General features: G+C 47.0%; 1 protein-coding gene across 2 annotated transcripts in view; it reads right to left on the minus strand.

Moving 5' to 3' along the window:
• Window positions 1–18,124, minus strand: part of ULK1 (unc-51 like autophagy activating kinase 1) — a 98,390-nt gene that overhangs the window by 67,489 nt on the left and 12,777 nt on the right. For both annotated transcript variants that reach the window (XM_087705789.1, XM_087705790.1), the window contains exons 6-9: window positions 10,478–10,510; window positions 10,236–10,272; window positions 7,425–7,598; window positions 6,304–6,377 (exon numbers count right to left, since the gene is read on the minus strand). In XM_087705789.1, coding sequence (XP_087561915.1) covers window positions 6,304–6,377; window positions 7,425–7,598; window positions 10,236–10,272; window positions 10,478–10,510 — 318 coding nt within the window. The remainder of the gene's footprint in view (window positions 1–6,303; window positions 6,378–7,424; window positions 7,599–10,235; window positions 10,273–10,477; window positions 10,511–18,124) is intronic.

The following is an 18,124-nucleotide window of genomic DNA, read 5'->3' on the forward strand; positions in this document are numbered from 1 at the left end:
TCTTAGAAACTTCCAGTTTGGAACATTCACAACTTCTGGAGGCAAGTTGTTCCACAGGTTAATTGTTCTGTCAGGAAATTTCTCCTTAATTCTAAGTTGCTTTTCTTCTTGATTAGTTTCCACCCATTGCTTCTTGTTCTTCAGGTGCTTTGGAGAATAGCTTGACTCCCTCTTCTTTGTGGCATCCCCTGAGATTTTGGAACACTGCTATCATGTCTCCCTTAGTCTTTCTTTTCATTAAACTAGCCATGCCCAGTTCCTGCAACCGTTCTTCATATGTTTTAGCCTCCAGCCCTCTAATCCTCTTTGTTGCTCTTCTCTGCACTCTTTCTAGAGTCTCAACATGTTTTTTACATCGTGGGGACCAAAACTGGATGCAGTATTCCAAGTGTGGCCTTACCAAGGCCTTATAAAGTGGTATCAACGCTTCACATGATCTTGATTCTATTCCTCTGTTGATGCAGTCTAGAACTGTGTTGGCTTTTTTGGCAGCTGCTGCACACGGCTGGCCCTTATTTAAGTTGTTATGTTCTGCGCAGCCGCCAAAACAAGGAGTTTAAGCGGGAAGCGATTCGACATCTGATTGGCTGATCGTTTGACAGCTCCTGTATAAATAGGGAGCTGTCCAACGAGCAGCGGCGGCATTCCTGTTCTAAGCCGGTTCTGAACTGTTAGCTTGTTCTTTGAGGGAATAAACTTGTTAGCCTTTATTCCTGTCTCCGCCTCAGTCATTCCTGGCTACCCACAGGTCCTTGGTACACACCACTGGCGACGAAGGTGGGATTGCCAAACTGAGGTGCGAGAAGCTGAAGTCACTTACTGCTGAAGTCGCTCGCTGAGTCACTAGAACCGCGCTTAAGTTCCCCGCGACGAGACGTCGTGGCTCTGACAGGAATGGCCACGTTGAATTTCGCGCCATTCAGCTACGGCTCTGAGACATGGGAGTCATACACGGCTAGGTTCGAGTGTTTTTTGGTCGCACACGACCTCACTGAGCTGACGGACGAGCGGAAATGCGCATTTTTCCTGTCCGTCTGTGGCAAAGATGTTTTTCATACTGCCAGGGCTCTTACAGCTCCGGAACCTATTAAGGCCGTCCCATGGCCCGTGCTGCTGGCGAAACTGACAAGCCATTATGCCCCATCGCCGTCCAAGATAGCCCGCAGGCACGCCTTTCATCAGCGGAGCCAAGCTGAGGGGGAGTCCGTCAGCGCTTACGTTGCTGCCTTACGCTCAGCCGCCCTGCACTGTGAGTTCAGAGACCTCGATGAAGCTCTCCTTGACCGCCTAGTGTGTGGCATCCGAGACCTCAAGCTTCAAAAGCGGTTACTGACAAAAACAGATCTTTCGTTTCAAACCGCCCTTGATGAAGTTCGGGCGTCCGAGATGGCTGAGGCTTCCCTAGCTACCATCGCAAAGGCCCGGTCTGCCCCTTCCACGCAGGCTGCCAACGCTTTTAACACTGTGGCCGGTTCACCTGACTCAGAAAGTGAAGATTCCGATGCGGACACCCAGGATGAGGACATTAACCGCCTTGAGGAGGCGAACAGAAAGAGCTGGCCTCGGCGAAAGGGCAACGCTAAATCTGCATGTAGTGGTTGCGGAGGCAATCACGAAAGAGCTGAGTGCAGATTCAGACAAGCCCTCTGCCAGCGGTGTGGAAGAAAGGGCCACATCGCTCGGGTGTGCCGAGCAGCGCAGCCCATGTCCTCTCCAGAGTCCCAAGCCGAGCGGTCTCGGCCATTGCGAACCAAGAAAGCTAGAACAGACTGCCATGCAATCCTACGCAATTCTAATCACGACCTCTCTTGCCACCTGCTGCAAAAGAAGATCCAACTATCTGTGACGATAGAAGGGAAGCCCTGTGAGATGGAGCTCGACACCGGTTCCGCAACGTCCATAGTGTCTTGGAGCACCATCAAACGTCTTTTGCCTCAGCTGTCCAAACGCCAATTACAAGACTGTAATTTAACATTAAGGGACTATCAGGGCAACCTGATTCCAGTAATTGGCACCCGGAAAGTCAGAGTGCAGTTCAAGGGGTTTGACGGCCGGCTACCCCTCATCATAGTCGAGGGACGACTGCCCAGCCTTCTAGGTCTCGACTGGTTCCAGTCCCTAGGTATGCAAGTCAGCGGAATCCACCACCTCGGCGCAACTGCACTCGACTGCTTAGTCAACGAGTTTCCAGCTGTCTTCGATGGCACTTTAGGCAAATACACAGGAACGCCTGTGTCCTTCAACCTCGACCCATCAGTGCAGCCGGTGAGAATGAAGCCACGCCGAGTTCCAATTGCACTCAAGCCGAAGGTGGACGCCGAGCTGGACAAACTCGTAGCTCAGGGCGTCCTCGAGCCAGTGGATCATGCACGATGGGAAACACCCATCGTGCTGCCAATTAAACCGGACGGCAGTGTGAGGATCTGCGCAGACTACCGCTGCTCGATCAACCGTGCCCTGCCTTCAAATGCGTACCCGGTGCCAGTGGTCCAGCACCTCCTACACACTCTGGGCGAGGGGTCAATTTTTGCGAAACTCGACCTTGCACAGGCGTACCAACAACTAGTCGTGGACAACGAAGCAGCTGAGGCACAGACAATCATCACGCACCGGGGTGCATTCCGTTGCCGCAGGTTGCAGTTTGGGGTGAGCATCGCCCCTGGACTTTTTCAAAGCTTGATGGAGCGCTTGCTCCAAGGACTCCAAGGCGTAGTCCCCTATTTTGACGATGTCCTTGTGTCAGCCACCTCCATGGATGAACTCATGGCCCGTTTGCGCATGGTTCTCCAAAAATTCCAAAACATGGGCCTGAAGGTTAAGAGAGACAAATGCCAGGTTGCGGTGTCCCAGATAGAGTTCCTGGGGTTCCTCATTGATGGCAATGGCATCCATCCTACTGCGGCCAAGACCAAAGCCATCCTTGAGGCCCCTGCTCCTACCAATAGAGCTGAATTACAGGCCTTTTTAGGCCTACTCAATTTCTATGCGGTCTTCCTGCCGCATAAAGCCTCTGTCGCGGAGCCACTCCACCGTCTCCTTGACTCGGGGGCTGCCTGGGTCTGGGGCCGGCGGGAGGCTTCCGCATTCAAGGCTGTGAAACATCTCCTGATCTCTAACGACGTCCTTGTTCAATACAGCGAGCACTTGCCTTTAGTGCTCGCCTGCGACGCTTCCCCCTACGGGGTGGGCGCCGTCCTGTCACACCAGTTGCCTAGTGGAGCTGAGGTGCCGGTTGCCTATTTTTCCCGCACCCTCTCTGCTTCTGAGCGCAACTACGCGCAAATTGATAAAGAGGCCCTCGCTATTGTGGCCGGGGTGCGGCGCTTCCATCATTATTTGTACGGCCGCCCCTTCCAAATTGTCACTGACCACAAGCCTTTACTGGGGTTGCTTGCCGGCGACCGCCCGGCCCCGCAGGTGCTGTCCCCTCGAATGACACGATGGTCTGTGTTCCTCGCCTCCTACGACTACCTGCTACTGCACCGACCAGGGAAACAGATCGCTCACGCCGATGCCCTCAGCCGTTGCCCTTTGCCAGACGCTCCTGAAGACCCTATTGCTGCCGCCCCCGTCTTCCTCATTGACGACCTCAACCTTCCAATTTCTGCCGCCGACATCGCCCGGTCGTCCGCAAGGGATCAGGTAATATCCCGGGCGCTAGATTGGGTTAGGCGAGGGTGGCCCAAGGACCCCGTAGATCCTGTTTTCCTTCCCTTTAAATCACGGCTGGCGGAACTCTCCGTTCAGCGCGGCTGTTTGCTGTGGGGCCACCGCGTTGTGGTGCCGGCCTCACTGAGGACTACCGTCTTGCAACAGCTTCACCTTGCACACCCCGGCATTGTCCGAATGAAAGCCCTGGGCAGAAGTTATGTCTGGTGGCCCAAGCTGGACCAGGACATAGCTGCCCATGTTGCCGGGTGCCCAAAATGTCAAGGTGCCCAAGCTTTACCGCCCAGAGCCGAGCCCCGAACGTGGGAGCCACCATCCTCTCCCTGGTCGCGAATACACATTGATTTCGCAGGCCCTATTCAGGGCCGCATGCTCTTGATTATCGTGGACGCCTTCTCGAAGTGGGTCGAGGCGATCCACATGTCCTCCACTACGGCGGACGCTCTTATTGCCACCCTCCGCCACGTCTTCGCCACCCATGGGCTACCCGACGTGTTGGTGTCCGATAACGGACCACAACTGACAGCTGCCAAATTTGAGGCCTTCTTAGCTTCCCAGGGCATCCGGCATGCCCTGACGTCTCCCTTTCACCCCTCTAGTAATGGCTTGGCGGAGCGCGCTGTGCGGTCCGTCAAGGAGGCCCTTTCCAAAATGGATCACCTGCCCTGGCTAGAACGCATTGATGCCTTCTTGCTGGCTCACCGCTCCACGCCATCCCCAGAATCCAACACCAGCCCAGCCGAGCTCCTTATGGGACGGCGGCTAAGAACGACCCTTGACCGGTTGCACCCTGCCTACTCTACCCCAAAGCCGTTGGATTCTCAGGGAGGGACGAGATCCTTCGCCCAGGGGGAAGCAGTGTATGCCCGTAATTATGGGGGGCATCCCTTGTGGCTACCGGGCATAGTAACTGATCAGACCGGGCCCTGCTCCTACAGGGTCAGGCTCCTCGACGGCAGAACGTGGAAACGTCACTGCGACCAGTTGCGGAGCAGGCACCCAGGGCAACCTTGCCAGCAGAGCCCAACAGTAGCCCAGCAGTCACCAACCAGCCCAGCGAGCCCAACAGCAGCGGCGACCAGCGACGGGGAACCCAGCGACGAGGAGGCCGACGTCGAGCAAGCAGCCAGCGCGCCAAACCGAAGCGGCGACTTACCTGGTGGGCCAGCACCCTTCTGCGGTCTTCCTCGGCGACCCGGGCAATCACCATCCTCCGGCGCAGAGTCCTCGGCCGAGGACGAGCAACCAGGGCCTCCAAGCAGGGCAGAAGGGCTCCGGGCATCCAGCCGAGTCAGGCGGCGGCCAGCGTACTTGCAAGACTACGCTTGCGCGAACTTAGAAGGGAGGGGTGTTATGTTCTGCGCAGCCGCCAAAACAAGGAGTTTAAGCGGGAAGCGATTCGACATCTGATTGGCTGATCGTTTGACAGCTCCTGTATAAATAGGGAGCTGTCCAACGAGCAGCGGCGGCATTCCTGTTCTAAGCCGGTTCTGAACTGTTAGCTTGTTCTTTGAGGGAATAAACTTGTTAGCCTTTATTCCTGTCTCCGCCTCAGTCATTCCTGGCTACCCACAGGTCCTTGGTACACACCACAAGTGATTGTCCTCTAGGACTCCAAGACCCTTCTCACAGTTACTACTACTGACCATCAGATCATCTCTCTCCCAGGAATCATGCAACTTCCTAGGTAAACAAATACAATCCTCACCCTTTTAGGTCCTCAAAATACAGATACTGCACGAGTCAAAAAGAGGGCTGTGAAAATATTTACAGACCCCTCACATCCTGAACATAAGTTGTTTCAACTCCTACCTTTAAAACGAGACACTATAGGGCACTGCACACCAGAACAACTAGACACAAGGACAGTTTTTTCCCAAACGCCATCACTCTACTAAACAACTAATTCCCTCAATCAACACTGTCAAAGTACTTACTAAGTCTGCATTACTATTACTATTAGTCTTCTCATCGTTCCTATCATCCATCTCCTCCCACTTATGACTATACCTTTGTTGCTTGTATCCTTACGATTTATATTGATACTGGTTGTTTCCTGATTGCTTACTTGTACCCTCTGACTATCCTTAAGTATTGTACCTTATGATTCGTGATGAATTTCTTATTATGTACACTGAGAGCACATGCACCAAAGACAAATTCATTGTGTGTCCAATCATACTTGGCCAATAAAGAATTCTATTCTATTCTATTCTACTCTATTCTATTCCTTATTCTATTCTATTCTGTTCTGTTCTATGCTATGCTACTCTACTCTACCCTACTCTACACTCTACTCTACTCTATTCTATTGGGATGGAAGACCACATAGCTTTGTGTACGTAACCTTGGACACAATAACAGAAAAAAGGACACGACAGCAAAACCAAGGTTGCCCCCTCACAGACTGTACCCATTTCCTTTCCCATGTTAAATGATAAGTGTCCTTATCAAACACCGCTAAATGTAAAAAGTTGTTGTCCTTATCCCCATTGCTGCACCCTTTAGTGTGGTTTCTTTTTTTTTCTTTTCTCGAACAATAGAAACAGCAACAATTTGGGGCGCTTTCCTCATTTTTCAACTCTAAAGCTCATTTGGGAAAAGGAAAATGCAAATAAGCCAAACTGCCCTTACCATGTACATGGGAGACCCGCATAGCGTCGCCGCCATCATATTATTCTGTAGGTACCGTGCAAATCCAAAATCAGCTGCACCGAGAATCAAATAGGGGAAGGGAGGAAAGACAGGATGGAAAATTACAATTGGTTTTGGCAAAAACCATTAAATATGAAAAGCCGTTTTCCTCCTTCCCTCCCCATCCCTTCTTCCTTTTGTGCTTTTTTAAAAATTGATAAAACCGTAACAGATTTTTATTTTTGGAAGGATTATTGCAATAAGGAAAAGATGGGAGATCAGCCTGGACCAGAGGTGGGTTGTTACCAGTTCGGCCCAGTTTGGTTGAATTTGGCTGGAGTCACAGAACCGGCAGTAACCCGGGCCAGCCATATCCACGAACCAATTTTCCAGTGTCTTCTGCCATTGCTGACATATTTTTAGTCAACTGCGCATGCTTGAGCAATATGCGGCCGGGATGCATGCGAGCAAAGTGCGCGCATAGCAAACCAGTACTAACCGGTACGGGAACCTACCCCTGGCCTGGACCCAAATTAACAAACCCATATTTTTCCATTGGTGATGGCAAATGCAAATCATACTTTCTAGAGATTAGAATTCATTGAAATCCATGGGGTTTACCACTATCACCCCAGAAAAAAACGAACAGGACTAGAAATTTAGATCACATTGTAAACAATCTCTCTCTCTCTCCATCTCTCTTTCCATCCCCCCCTCTCTCAATCTTTTTTCTCTTTCCATCTCCATCTCTTTCCATCTCTCTTCCCATCTATCTCCATCTCTCTTTCCATCTCTCTTCTCTGTTCCCATCTCTCTCCATCTCTCTCTTTCCATCTCTCTCGCTTTACTTCTCTTTTCATCTATCTCCATCTCTCTTCATCTCACTCTCTTTCCATCTCTCTCCTTTCATCTCTCTTCTCTTTTCATCTATCTCCATATCTCTCTTTCCATGTCTCTCTCTCTGTTCCCATCTATCTCCATCTCTCTCTCTTTCCACCACTCTCTCCTTCCAACTTCTCTTCTCTGTTTTCATCTATCTCCATCTCTCTCTCTTTCCATCTCTCCCTCCCTCTCTCTGTTTTTTTTCATAGCATCTTTCATTCCTTTCATCTCCCACTTACCGATCTTGATCCGGATGTTATTCGGGTTCAACTTCTTGCTGCCTGTGAAGGAAAGCAGAATATTCTGGGGCTTGAGATCCCTGTGAATGATGCCTTTGCTATGCAAAACTCTCATGGCGCCTGCAATTTGCTGGAAAAAGAGACGGATTGTGTCTTCGCTGAGAGTTCTCATACCTGTCCAAAGGAAGAGAGGGGGAAACAGTGGTGAAATATGCTGATTATTACTGATTATTGCCAAACAGATTTTACTGCCAAAGGTTTTACACCTGGACAGGATAAACAAAAGGTACAAGTACAGATTGGGTGAAACTTGGCTCAAAAACAGTAACAGTAACTGAGAGAGGGACCTTGGAGTCTTAGTGGATGATCGCTTGAATATGAGCCAGAAGTGTGCGGCAGCAGCCAAAAAAGCTAACATAATCCCTGGCTGTAAAAACAGAGGCATAGAAATCAATTAGCATTGCTTTATAAAACCTTAGTAAGGCCACCCACTGAAATACTGCATCCAGTTTTGCTCTCCACATTACAAAAAAGATGTTGAGACGTTGAGAAAAGTGCAAAGAAGAGCAACTAAGATGATTAAAGGCCTGCAGACTAAAACATATGAAAAATGGTTGGAAGATTGAGGTTTGGCTAGTCTACTAGCCAAACTAGGGGACTAGGGGAGACATGATAGCAGTCTTCCGATATCTGAGGGGCTGCCACAAAGAAGAGGGAGTCAAACTATTCTCCAAAGCACCAGAGGGCAGGACAAGAAACAATAGATGGAAACTAATGAAGGAGAGAAGCAATCTAGAATTAAGGAGAAACTTCCTGATAGTAGAAACAATTAACCAGCTTGTCTCCAGAAATCGTGGGTGCTCCATCACTGGAGGTTTTTAAGAAGAGACTGGACAGCCACTTGTCTGAAATGAGAGAGGGTCTCCTGCTTGAGTAAGGGGTTGGACTAGAAGACCTCCAAGGTCCCTTCCAGCTCTTATTCTGATTAGATTCCAACAGTGAGAAGCTGTCAACAATGAAACCAGTGAGCTACCTTCTTCCTCTAACGTTAAATTTTATGTGGTGTAAGAACCAACATCTGGATTAACACAACCTGTTCCTTGATACAGGTACTCCTTGACTTACAAGCACAACTAAGCTCCACATTTCTGTTGCTAAGTGAGTTTTACCCCATTTTTTTTTATGTTTCTACATCTCTTGTTTTTGCCTGGTGACGTGGTGAAAGATTAAACCCCAAAAAACAACAACACCTGGATTAACACACAATGGGTCTCAACCCAGGCCAGGACGAGCCGGGCAAGGATGATTAATCAACACAACGACATTGCTTTCATCTTTTTATTAGCATGTTTTTGAAAGCTTTTTATTTTGAAAGGATGGCGGCCACGGAGGACTTGAATGCATTAAGTTGATGAGAATTACAAAGAGCTTAAGAAATGTATCAAAAGGGCCAGGTTTCTGTCTGGAGATCGTGAAGACTTCAAAAGTCTCTTTGAAAAGTTTTTTTTTATGTATGTGGCTGGACAAACACACAGCCAACTATATCAAAAATGTCTAGAGAGGTTTTTTTATTCTAATCAGATGGCTGGCTTATACCAGAGTTTGAACGAAAACATATTTCTAAATATCATGAATTGGGAATGAACTCCAGTCATTCTGTCTTAAATATTCTAGTATGGGAGAACGCCCATTCAAATACCGCATTTTTCGGAGCATAAGACGCACCTTTTTCCCTCAAAAAAGAGGCTGAAAATCTGGGCGTGTCTTATACACTGAATACAGCATTTTCTGCCTCCCCAAACCCCGCCCCCTTCACCAAAATGGCCATGCATAGCCTTTAGGAGGCTTCCAGAGTACTCCTGGGGGCTGGGGAGGGCAGAAATGAGCAAAAACACGAATTTTTTTGCTCAATTTTGCTTTCCCCCCCCCCGGAGCACTCTACAAGCCTCCTAAAAGCTATTCATGCCCTTTTTGGGGGGGGGAAACGGGCCCATTTTCACAAAAAATGGGCCATTTTGGGGAGGTCTGCAGAGTGCAAAAACTTTTTTTTTTAATTTGTCTCTTCAAAATCTTGGTGCGCCTTAAACTCCGACAAATACGGTAATTATGCCCCTTTTTCCTGGCTTGTTCATTTCAGATATTTCTTGATTAATCCGCTGCTCAAAGTGTTTAGATAGAGCAGGGGTCGGCAACCTTAAACACTCAATGAACCACAAAGGTCCTAACCGGAAGCCAATTCAATTCTGAAGCCGACCGGAAGTCCAGTTCCCCCACCATAGAGTCTCCTCCTAGCATGGCGTCCTTTTTCCTCTACCTGTCCTAACTGAAAGCCCTATCGATTATGGAACCAACCGGCAACAGGGAGCCACAGCAGAGGGATGAAAGAGCCACATGCAGCTCCAGAGCTGCCAACCTCTGAGATAAACAATATGTACATATATAAAGGGAGGGGGGGAACCCTACAAAATTTAACAATTTACTAAAGGTCCCAAATGATTTCTATAAACTAAAGCTGTAAGTACAAATTTCGCTAGACTTGGAGACCTCCTATGTTTTGATTGTTTAGTCTGGATGAAAATAGGCCCTATTGGCATTAATTATACCTGTGATTAAAAAGGAAAAAGCAACAACAACAACAACAAAATTAGAAGTCCAGGACAAACTTGCTAGCGGAATACCATCTGGACACCCCTATCAAACTGCATGGATGGATCCCATTTGACAAGTGATTTTGTGCCTGATATTATTTTCTGTTTCCTAATAGTGATGCTAATATTATGGAATAATAATAATAACTCTTAGAATACGTACTGTGCAAATAGTCAGCCAAATCCCCACCATTGCAGTACTAAAGAGGGGAGAATAAACAGAAACAAGAATTCATCAGCTAAGCCAAATTATTCAACATTCAGGTCGATAAATAAAATAACAACCAGCACTCTGCCGTTCGAGATGAAAGCAGCATAAAATGTTAATAAATAAATAAAACCATGCATGAATTCTTTTTTTTTTTAAAGGGGGCAAAATTAAAAACCTAACTCAGAATCGCTCACCTCCATCACCAAATAAACGGAGTTTGCCATTTCCTAAAAAACAAAACAAATCCATTGTTATTTCATATTGTGGCCGTTCGGAATTTGAATGATTCAAAGTAGGAAGGAAAAATATCGCTCGTACAAATAAATAAACATTTGAAGTCGGACATGACCAGACTTGTCAAGTCCGCTAAGCTCACCGTGGGAGAAAAACCAGACGACTTTGCAAATATCTCCTCCAGATTTGCAGGCAAGAGAAACAGACACTGTTTCTCCAGGTTGGCCCAGAATGAAGGAAAAATCTGCTATTATTTTTTATAAAGAGTTTTATTATTTTTCAACTACAAAAATAAACGTTCCACCTTATGCACTGTGTCGCCTGGCTACAGACATCTCTGGGCAACATCGTTCCCCTTTTGCCACATCTTTCACTTTCATATTAACATTATTTCCCTAAGTTTAGTATTATAATATATTGAGCATTAAAGCATTATAAAACTCTCCCATTTTTCTTCTTACTATCTTCTAGTAATAATATCATATTAACATTAAACAGCATTATTCTTCTCATAAACATAATAACAGTTTCCCTCTTATTTATATCTCTAAGTGTATTGTCTACTTTATTTTTTAAGTTTCTTCATTTCCAAACTCCTCTTTCTCTCTCCAACCATTGGTAAAATACTTCCCAAATCAAGTAATATTCAGTTTCCTCTTTCTCCTTAATTGCTAATGTTAATCTGTTCATTTCTGCACATTCTAATACATTCCTTATCATCTTCTCATCAATAGGAATCTCTACACTTTCCCAATGTCGTGCAAATACAATTCTAGCTACGGTTAATACATGAATGATTAAGTGGGGTTTTGTTTTGGGTTGGGTTTTTTTTGTTTTTTTTGGTGGAGAAGACACATTTGGATAAACTGTCAGGATTTATTTCTTTAGGATTGTGTTTGAAGGAAAGACGGATGCTAGATAGGACCTCCTATGCTCCTTTGTAGTCAACAATGCGCACAAAACTTCACTATTTGTTAAGAATCCCAAAGGTGCTTTTTTTTAGGAAGCAACTGGACTTCCTTGGTTTTTCTTTGAAGACATTTCACTTCACATCCAAGAAGCTTGGAAGCTTGGTGGGGAATGGAAGGATTTATACTCCTTGCAGGCGGCTGGACATTTGCATCCTTTTGGATGGCCACTGAGGCCACTTGGAGGTTTCTCTGTGTCCTCAGGGTCACCTGAGTGGTGCAAATGTAGTCTGCAATTTTTTCCTCTGCAAATCCATTCCTCCTCCCACACTATTCCAAGAGTCTTCATCCCAAATTGCATAGCTACAAGTCGGTAGAGATTCTCCATCATCCAGGTCATGGTTGTCCCAAAGGTGCTTTTTCAGGAGGCAACTGGACTTTCTGGTTTTTTCTTTTGGAGAAGAAGCTTCTTCAGCTTCCATTCCCCACTATCCCATCAGAGCTCAAGGATGCAAATGACCAGTTGTCTGCAAGGAGTATAAATCCTTATCCAGTCAGAACTGAATAAACTTCTTGGATGAGAAGCGAAACATCTTCCAAAGAAAAAACAAGAAAATCCAGTTGCCTCCTGAAAAAACACCTTTGGGACAATAATTACCTGGATGACTGAGAATGTCTACAGACTTCTATTTATTAAGAACTTCCCTGAAAGGTTCTTGTTTTGGGAAGGAGGGAAAAAATGTTTTCTTCCATTGGATGTGCTAGGACAAATATATGCAGGAGGATATCTTTCCTTGTCGTGGTTTGATACGTCCAAGAATTCACGCAACAGACAATAGATTCTCTCCACCTTCTCAGATCTTACAAAGCCATCACAGATAGGAAGAGAAAAGCCATCCTTTAAGTCTTCCTGAAGATATTTACAGGATGTATTTCTTACAAGAAATATGTATGTGTGTGTGTGTGTGTGTGTGTGTGTATTCTAGCATAACTCTGGAACTCCTGGAGCAATTTCAACCAAACTTGGTACACAGATGACTTACTCTCTGGAAACAAATATTGTGGGGGTAAGACATCTCTAACACCTCCCAGGGTGTGTGTTATGTTAAGATGCAGCCTGTTGTGCTTTTAAATGGCTTCTACTGTACTACCGTAAAATGGATTCTACTGTAGCAGTGGAGTTGCCACAGTAACGGCTTCACAGTAATCCAAAAAGGTGCTCCCTCTGGTAAATCCAACATTAGAAATTACTTTTGGTCCAGACATTTTCCCCCTATAAATAAATATCCAAGCAATGCCGGCTTATCGGCTAGTTTGCAAATAAAAATTGCAATTACATGGACCGGATTTGTCAGGCGCATGAGGCATCTTGAATGAATCCGAATAAGCGGAGGCCACACAACCCACTCAACACGTCAAACCATGACATGTGAATCCAGTTAGGCTGGGTGTTCAGAGCAAGGGGAATCCATCAGCTTTTCATTGGGCTTAATAAAAACATGGTTGAATTACTAGAGTTTCTTCCACAGAGGATGGACTACATGAGAAGCAGATGTTTGAGAAAACGTAAAGCAGAAGTCTCAAGAACAACCAGGACGGACACAACCTATGCGGAGAATTGCGTCCCGTTTTGGATTCAGAGAGTCGTGTTCTGAGCGCTCCCACAAAATGGATGGGTTGGCCTTTCTCAAAATGGCTGCCCTCCCTACAGTCCATTCCACAACATGCAATCCTAGAAAGCAATCCTAGTCTACGCTAATCTTCCCATCCTAGTCTATGCTAATCTTGCTCACTGAATGTTCTGCATTGGTCCAATATCTGGCTTTCTTTGTCCCTTATAAGTCAAGAATTACCATATTTTTCTGAGTATAAGACGCACCTTTTTCCTTCAAAAAAGAGGGTGAAAATCTGGGTGCGTATTATACACTGAACACAGCATTTCTGCCTCCTGAATCCCCGCCCCCTTCACCAAAATGGCTGTGCATAGCCTTTAGGAGGTTTGCAGAGTGCTCCTGGGGACTGGGGAGGGCAGATATGAGCTAAAAATAGGCTGTTTTTTGCTCAATTTTGCCTCCCCCCCATTCCCAGGAGCACTCTATAAGCCCCCAAAGGCTATTCATGCCCTTTTTGTTTGAAAAAAAAATGGGCCGGTTTTCACGAAAAATGGGCCATTTTGGGGAGGTCTGCAGAGTGCAAAAACTTTATTTTCAAAATCTTTGGTGTGTCTTATCCTCCGGTGCGTCTTATACTCCAAAAATACGGTGCCTGTAGTTGGCTAGAGTAGGGGTGTCAAACTCAAGGCCTGGGGGCTGGATCCGGCCCACAACGTGGTTAGATCTGGCCCGCGGACCACCCTGGAAACAGTGAAGGACCGGCCCGCAAGCGCCTTTGCCAGCGAAAACGAAGGGGCCCCCCTCCCAAAGTTTCATTTTTGCTGGCAGAGGGTTGCAGGAGGCCATCCCAGCTGAAAAAGGAGCTCAGGAGTCCGTTTTCGCTGGCAGAGTGCTCAAGCCGCCATAGGCGCAACCCCGACATGAGTGATGTCGAGCTGGCCACGCCCACCCCAGCCCCCCAAGGTCGAACACACCCCTGGCCTAGAGCAATTGTTGCTCTGGCTGAGCAGGAGAGGACATCCATCTTTTCAATCCAGAATAATCACACTTCCGAGCCCAAGTGGTCATTTAAAACTTCCTTCCTGGTTATTCACATTTGGGCTATGAATCTGCAGGAATGCAGCATTCACAACGCCACGTAATCCAGTAAACAGGTCGCCTTCCTGGTCCTTCCACTCTGCTGTCCTCGACACGCTGCCTTTACATGCGAGGCCTCGGTTCACAAACCGTCCCAGCGTTGTGCAATGCCACCCAAACCTGAGAGGTGGACCTGCAGTGCACAAAGCCACCAACGGTTCAACTCCCTTCATGTGCCGAGTTGAGTGTAGCGATCAAATCCACCCTGCCAAAATGCAGATCTTCACCTGATGGTAACACAGACGACTTAAATGTTTGCTATCTCTACTTCCGGTTTTCTAGTATGGAATGCTGCTCCTGGGATTTAGGTCCGCACGACCCCAAGCTCCAAACAAACCATCTTCTGACATTCATCTGAAACTCTTCTCACCAGATTCTAAATCCACACAAGACACCAAGCTACAACCAAACCATCTTCTGACATTCATCCAAAAACACCTCTCTCCAAATTTTAAGTTTACACAACACACTATGCTCCAATTCAACCACACCCGAGACTAATGCAAGGTGTAAAGCCGGCAGGCATTAATTGGCACAGTCTACAACCGGTAGTATTTTTGCTGACCAAGCGGGTGTACTTCCATTTAGGCTCCAATGACAAGCAACCTTCACCCAACTTGTTTTCCTACTGAAGGACTTACTAGCTCTAGACTGTCTATCATTGCATCCGTCCAAATTCCAAGCTGCCTGATCGGGAGCTGGGAACCAGCAAACAGGAAGCTGTGTTTAACTTTAAAAAAAAAATGCAAGCAACCCAGAAGCAAATTTGCCATTCCTCAAGGCAGGTTTCATCAGTTCCTGAAGGGGCCAGTGGAATAAATCCATCATAACAAGGAACAGGCAAGTAGAGGCAAAGATCCATGCTAATCTTGGGTAACCAGGCCCTGATCTTCAAACATTGATTAGTTTGCCAGGTGCCTTGAGGCCAGCTACAATTTCTCACCTCAAAAGCAATCTCCTGTGTTTAAATAGTATGAAAAGAAGTCATAACATTATTTCCTTCCTTCCCTTCCCTTCTCTTCACTCAACCCCTCCCTCCCTCTTCTTTCTTCCCTCCCTCTCTTCCCTCCTTTTTTTCCTTTCCCTTCCTTGCTCCCTCTTTATTCCTTTGTTCCTTCCACCCTCCCTTTTTTCTCCTCCCTCCATCTCTCCTTCCTTCTTTCCATCCTTCCCTCCCCTCCTTCTTCCTTCTTTCCTTTTACTCCCTCCCCCCTCCCTCTTCTTTCCTCCTTCTCCTCCTCCCTCCCTTGCCTGCCTTTCCCTCCCTCTCCTTTCCTCCCCTTCATTCCATCGTTCCTTACACTCTCCCTCCCTCCTTCTTCCCCTCCCTCCCTCTCCTTCCTCCCTTCCCCTCTCTTCCTTCTCCCTCCCCTCTTTTTCCTCCCTCTTCTTTCCTCTTCCTCCCTCCCTCGCCTTCCTTTCCCTCCCTCTCTTCTCCCTCCCTTCTCCCTTCCTGCTTTTCCTCCCTTGCCTCCCCTTCATTCCATTGTTCCTTCCACCCTCCTTCCTTCCCTTTTCCTCCCTCCCCTCCTCCCTCTCCTTTCCTCCTCTTCCTCCCTTCCTCGTCTTCCTTTCCCTCCCTCTCTTCTCCCTCCCTTCCTTCTTTCCCTTCCTTGCCTCTCCTTCCTTCTTTCCTTCTACCCTCCTTCCCTTCCTTCTCCTCCCTCCCTCTCTCCTTCCTTATCTCCCTTCCTCAACACCCTTCCTCTTCCCCTCCTTCCTTTACTCTTCAGCATAAATAGTTCTATTCAAAGCCAAAAAATAATAATTAATTGAACTTAGCTAAGAATGTGATCCCTCCCAATGTTTTTTTTAATACAGTCAAGGAAGGAAGAAGACAGTCCAAAATAATTTTCTAAGGGAGGCAAAGAAAAGAACGGTATTTTTAGAACAGTGCCTGGGTGACCTTGATCGCTGAGAAAAGCAGATTGGACGTGCCAAGAAAACTTCACAAAACTTGTGTGTCATGGATTAGTCAACCCCCTAATTAAGTGTCCAAGGTGTGACATACATTGAGCTACATAGAACTCAACATCATACATAATGGAATGATAGAAATCTCTTCAGCAGCCTATCAGACCTGCTCTGGTTCTCTGCTGATTTGGACAGGAACAATAGCAATAGCACTTAGACTTATATACTGCTTCACAGTGCTTCCCAGCCCTCTCTAAGTGGTTTACAGAGTCAGCCTCTTGCCCCAACAATATGAGTCTTCATTTTACCCACCACAGAAGGATGAAAGGTCAACCTTGAGACGGTCAGGATCGAACTGCTGGCAGGGGACAGAGAGAGGGAGGGAGAGAGAGGGGAGGGAGGGAAGGAAAAATGAAGAGTAAAGCAATAGGAATAGCACTTATATACCACTTCATAGTTCTTCACAGCCCTCTCTAAGCGGTTTATTAAAGTCAGAATATTGCCCCCAACAACCTGGGTGCCCATTTTACCCACTTCGGAAGGATGGAAGGCTGAGTCAACCTTGAACCAGTCAGGATCGAAATGCTGGCAGGGGACAGAGGAAGGGAGGAAGGGAAGAAGGGGAAATGAAGAGCAAAGCAAATGAAGAACAAAGAAATAGCACTTATATACCGCTTCACAGTGCTTTCCAGCCCTCTCTAAGCGGTTTAGAGAGTCAGCCTCTTGCCCCAACAATATGAGTCCTCATTTTACCCACCACAGAAGGATGAAAGGTCAACCTTGAGACGGTCAGGATCGAACTGCTGGCAGGGGACAGAGGAAGGAAGGGAGGGAGGGAGGGAGAGGGGAGGGGAGGAAAATTTAGAGAGTCAGCCTCTTGCCCACAACAATTTGGGTCCTCATTTTACCAGCCTTGGAAGGACAGAAGGCTGAGTCAACCTTGAGCCTGGTAAGATTTGAACTGCAGCTAGCAGTCAGCTAAAGTAGCCTGCAGTCCTGCACTCTAACCACTGCACCACCTCGGCTTCTTACAAGGTAGTAAGAAGGAAGGAACTTGGTTGAAAAAACCCTCAGTCGCTCTTTCGCTCCGTCTTTTCCTACCGTGGAGCTTGCACCAGAGTCACCTGATCCAAAAACCACCGGCAACTTTGGCTTAAGACCACGATCAAGCCCAATATATCTGCTGCCAAGTGGGATATTTCGCGAAGTTGAGTTTTGTCCCGTTTTACAGCCTGTCTTGCCACAATCGCTAAGTGAATCACTCCAGTTGTTCAGTTATCAACATGGTCGTTAAGTGAATCTGGCTTCCTCCATTGACTTCGCTTGTCAGGAGGTGGCCAAAGGGGATCAACGTGACCCCGAGACCGTGAAACTGTCATAAATACGAGTCAGTGGCCAAGCGTCTGAATTTTGATCACAGGGACAATGGGGATGCTGCGACGGTCGTAAGTGTGGAAAACGGTCATGGGTCACTTTTTTTCCCATGCCGTTGTCACTTCGGATGGTCACTAAGTGAGCTGTCGTAAGTCAAGGACTACCCGTATTTCCAAAAAAAAAAATGAAATTATGTGAATAAGGTCAAGATCCACCTTGCTCTTCAAGAAGCTCCATGCCAGAGTTCAATTATGCTTGAGAAATAGGAATGAAGTCACCCTCCAGGCCCTATGAATAATGGCAGCTGTCAATTTTGTGGCTTGTGTCACCCCGGTGGACACTCAGGTGCCGAGCTTAGGAAAAGACACAGCAAAGGAATGACAGGTGAGTCAGCAAATCGTCACTACTTCTTCTTCTTTTTAGAATAACAAAACGGCCCCGCCCACCTGCCTGGATAAATCATGACCTTGTGCCACTCTCGTGGGGCAATTTTGATTTGACGCTCCTAACATCTGAAGATTTTGCAATGTTTCTAGGAATGGAATTGGAAGAGGAAGAGAAGAGAGGAGAGGAGAGGAGAGGAGAGAATAGGATAATATTGCACAGAATGTAGAGTAGAGTATAGAGTAGCAAAAAGAATAGAACAGAATTAGCACCGAAT

Source organism: Thamnophis sirtalis, unplaced genomic scaffold (assembly GCF_051295495.1).
Source record: "Thamnophis sirtalis isolate CommonGarterSnake01/CBP01778 unplaced genomic scaffold, rThaSir2_p1.2 scaffold_2, whole genome shotgun sequence".
Lineage (NCBI taxonomy): Eukaryota > Metazoa > Chordata > Lepidosauria > Squamata > Natricidae > Thamnophis > Thamnophis sirtalis.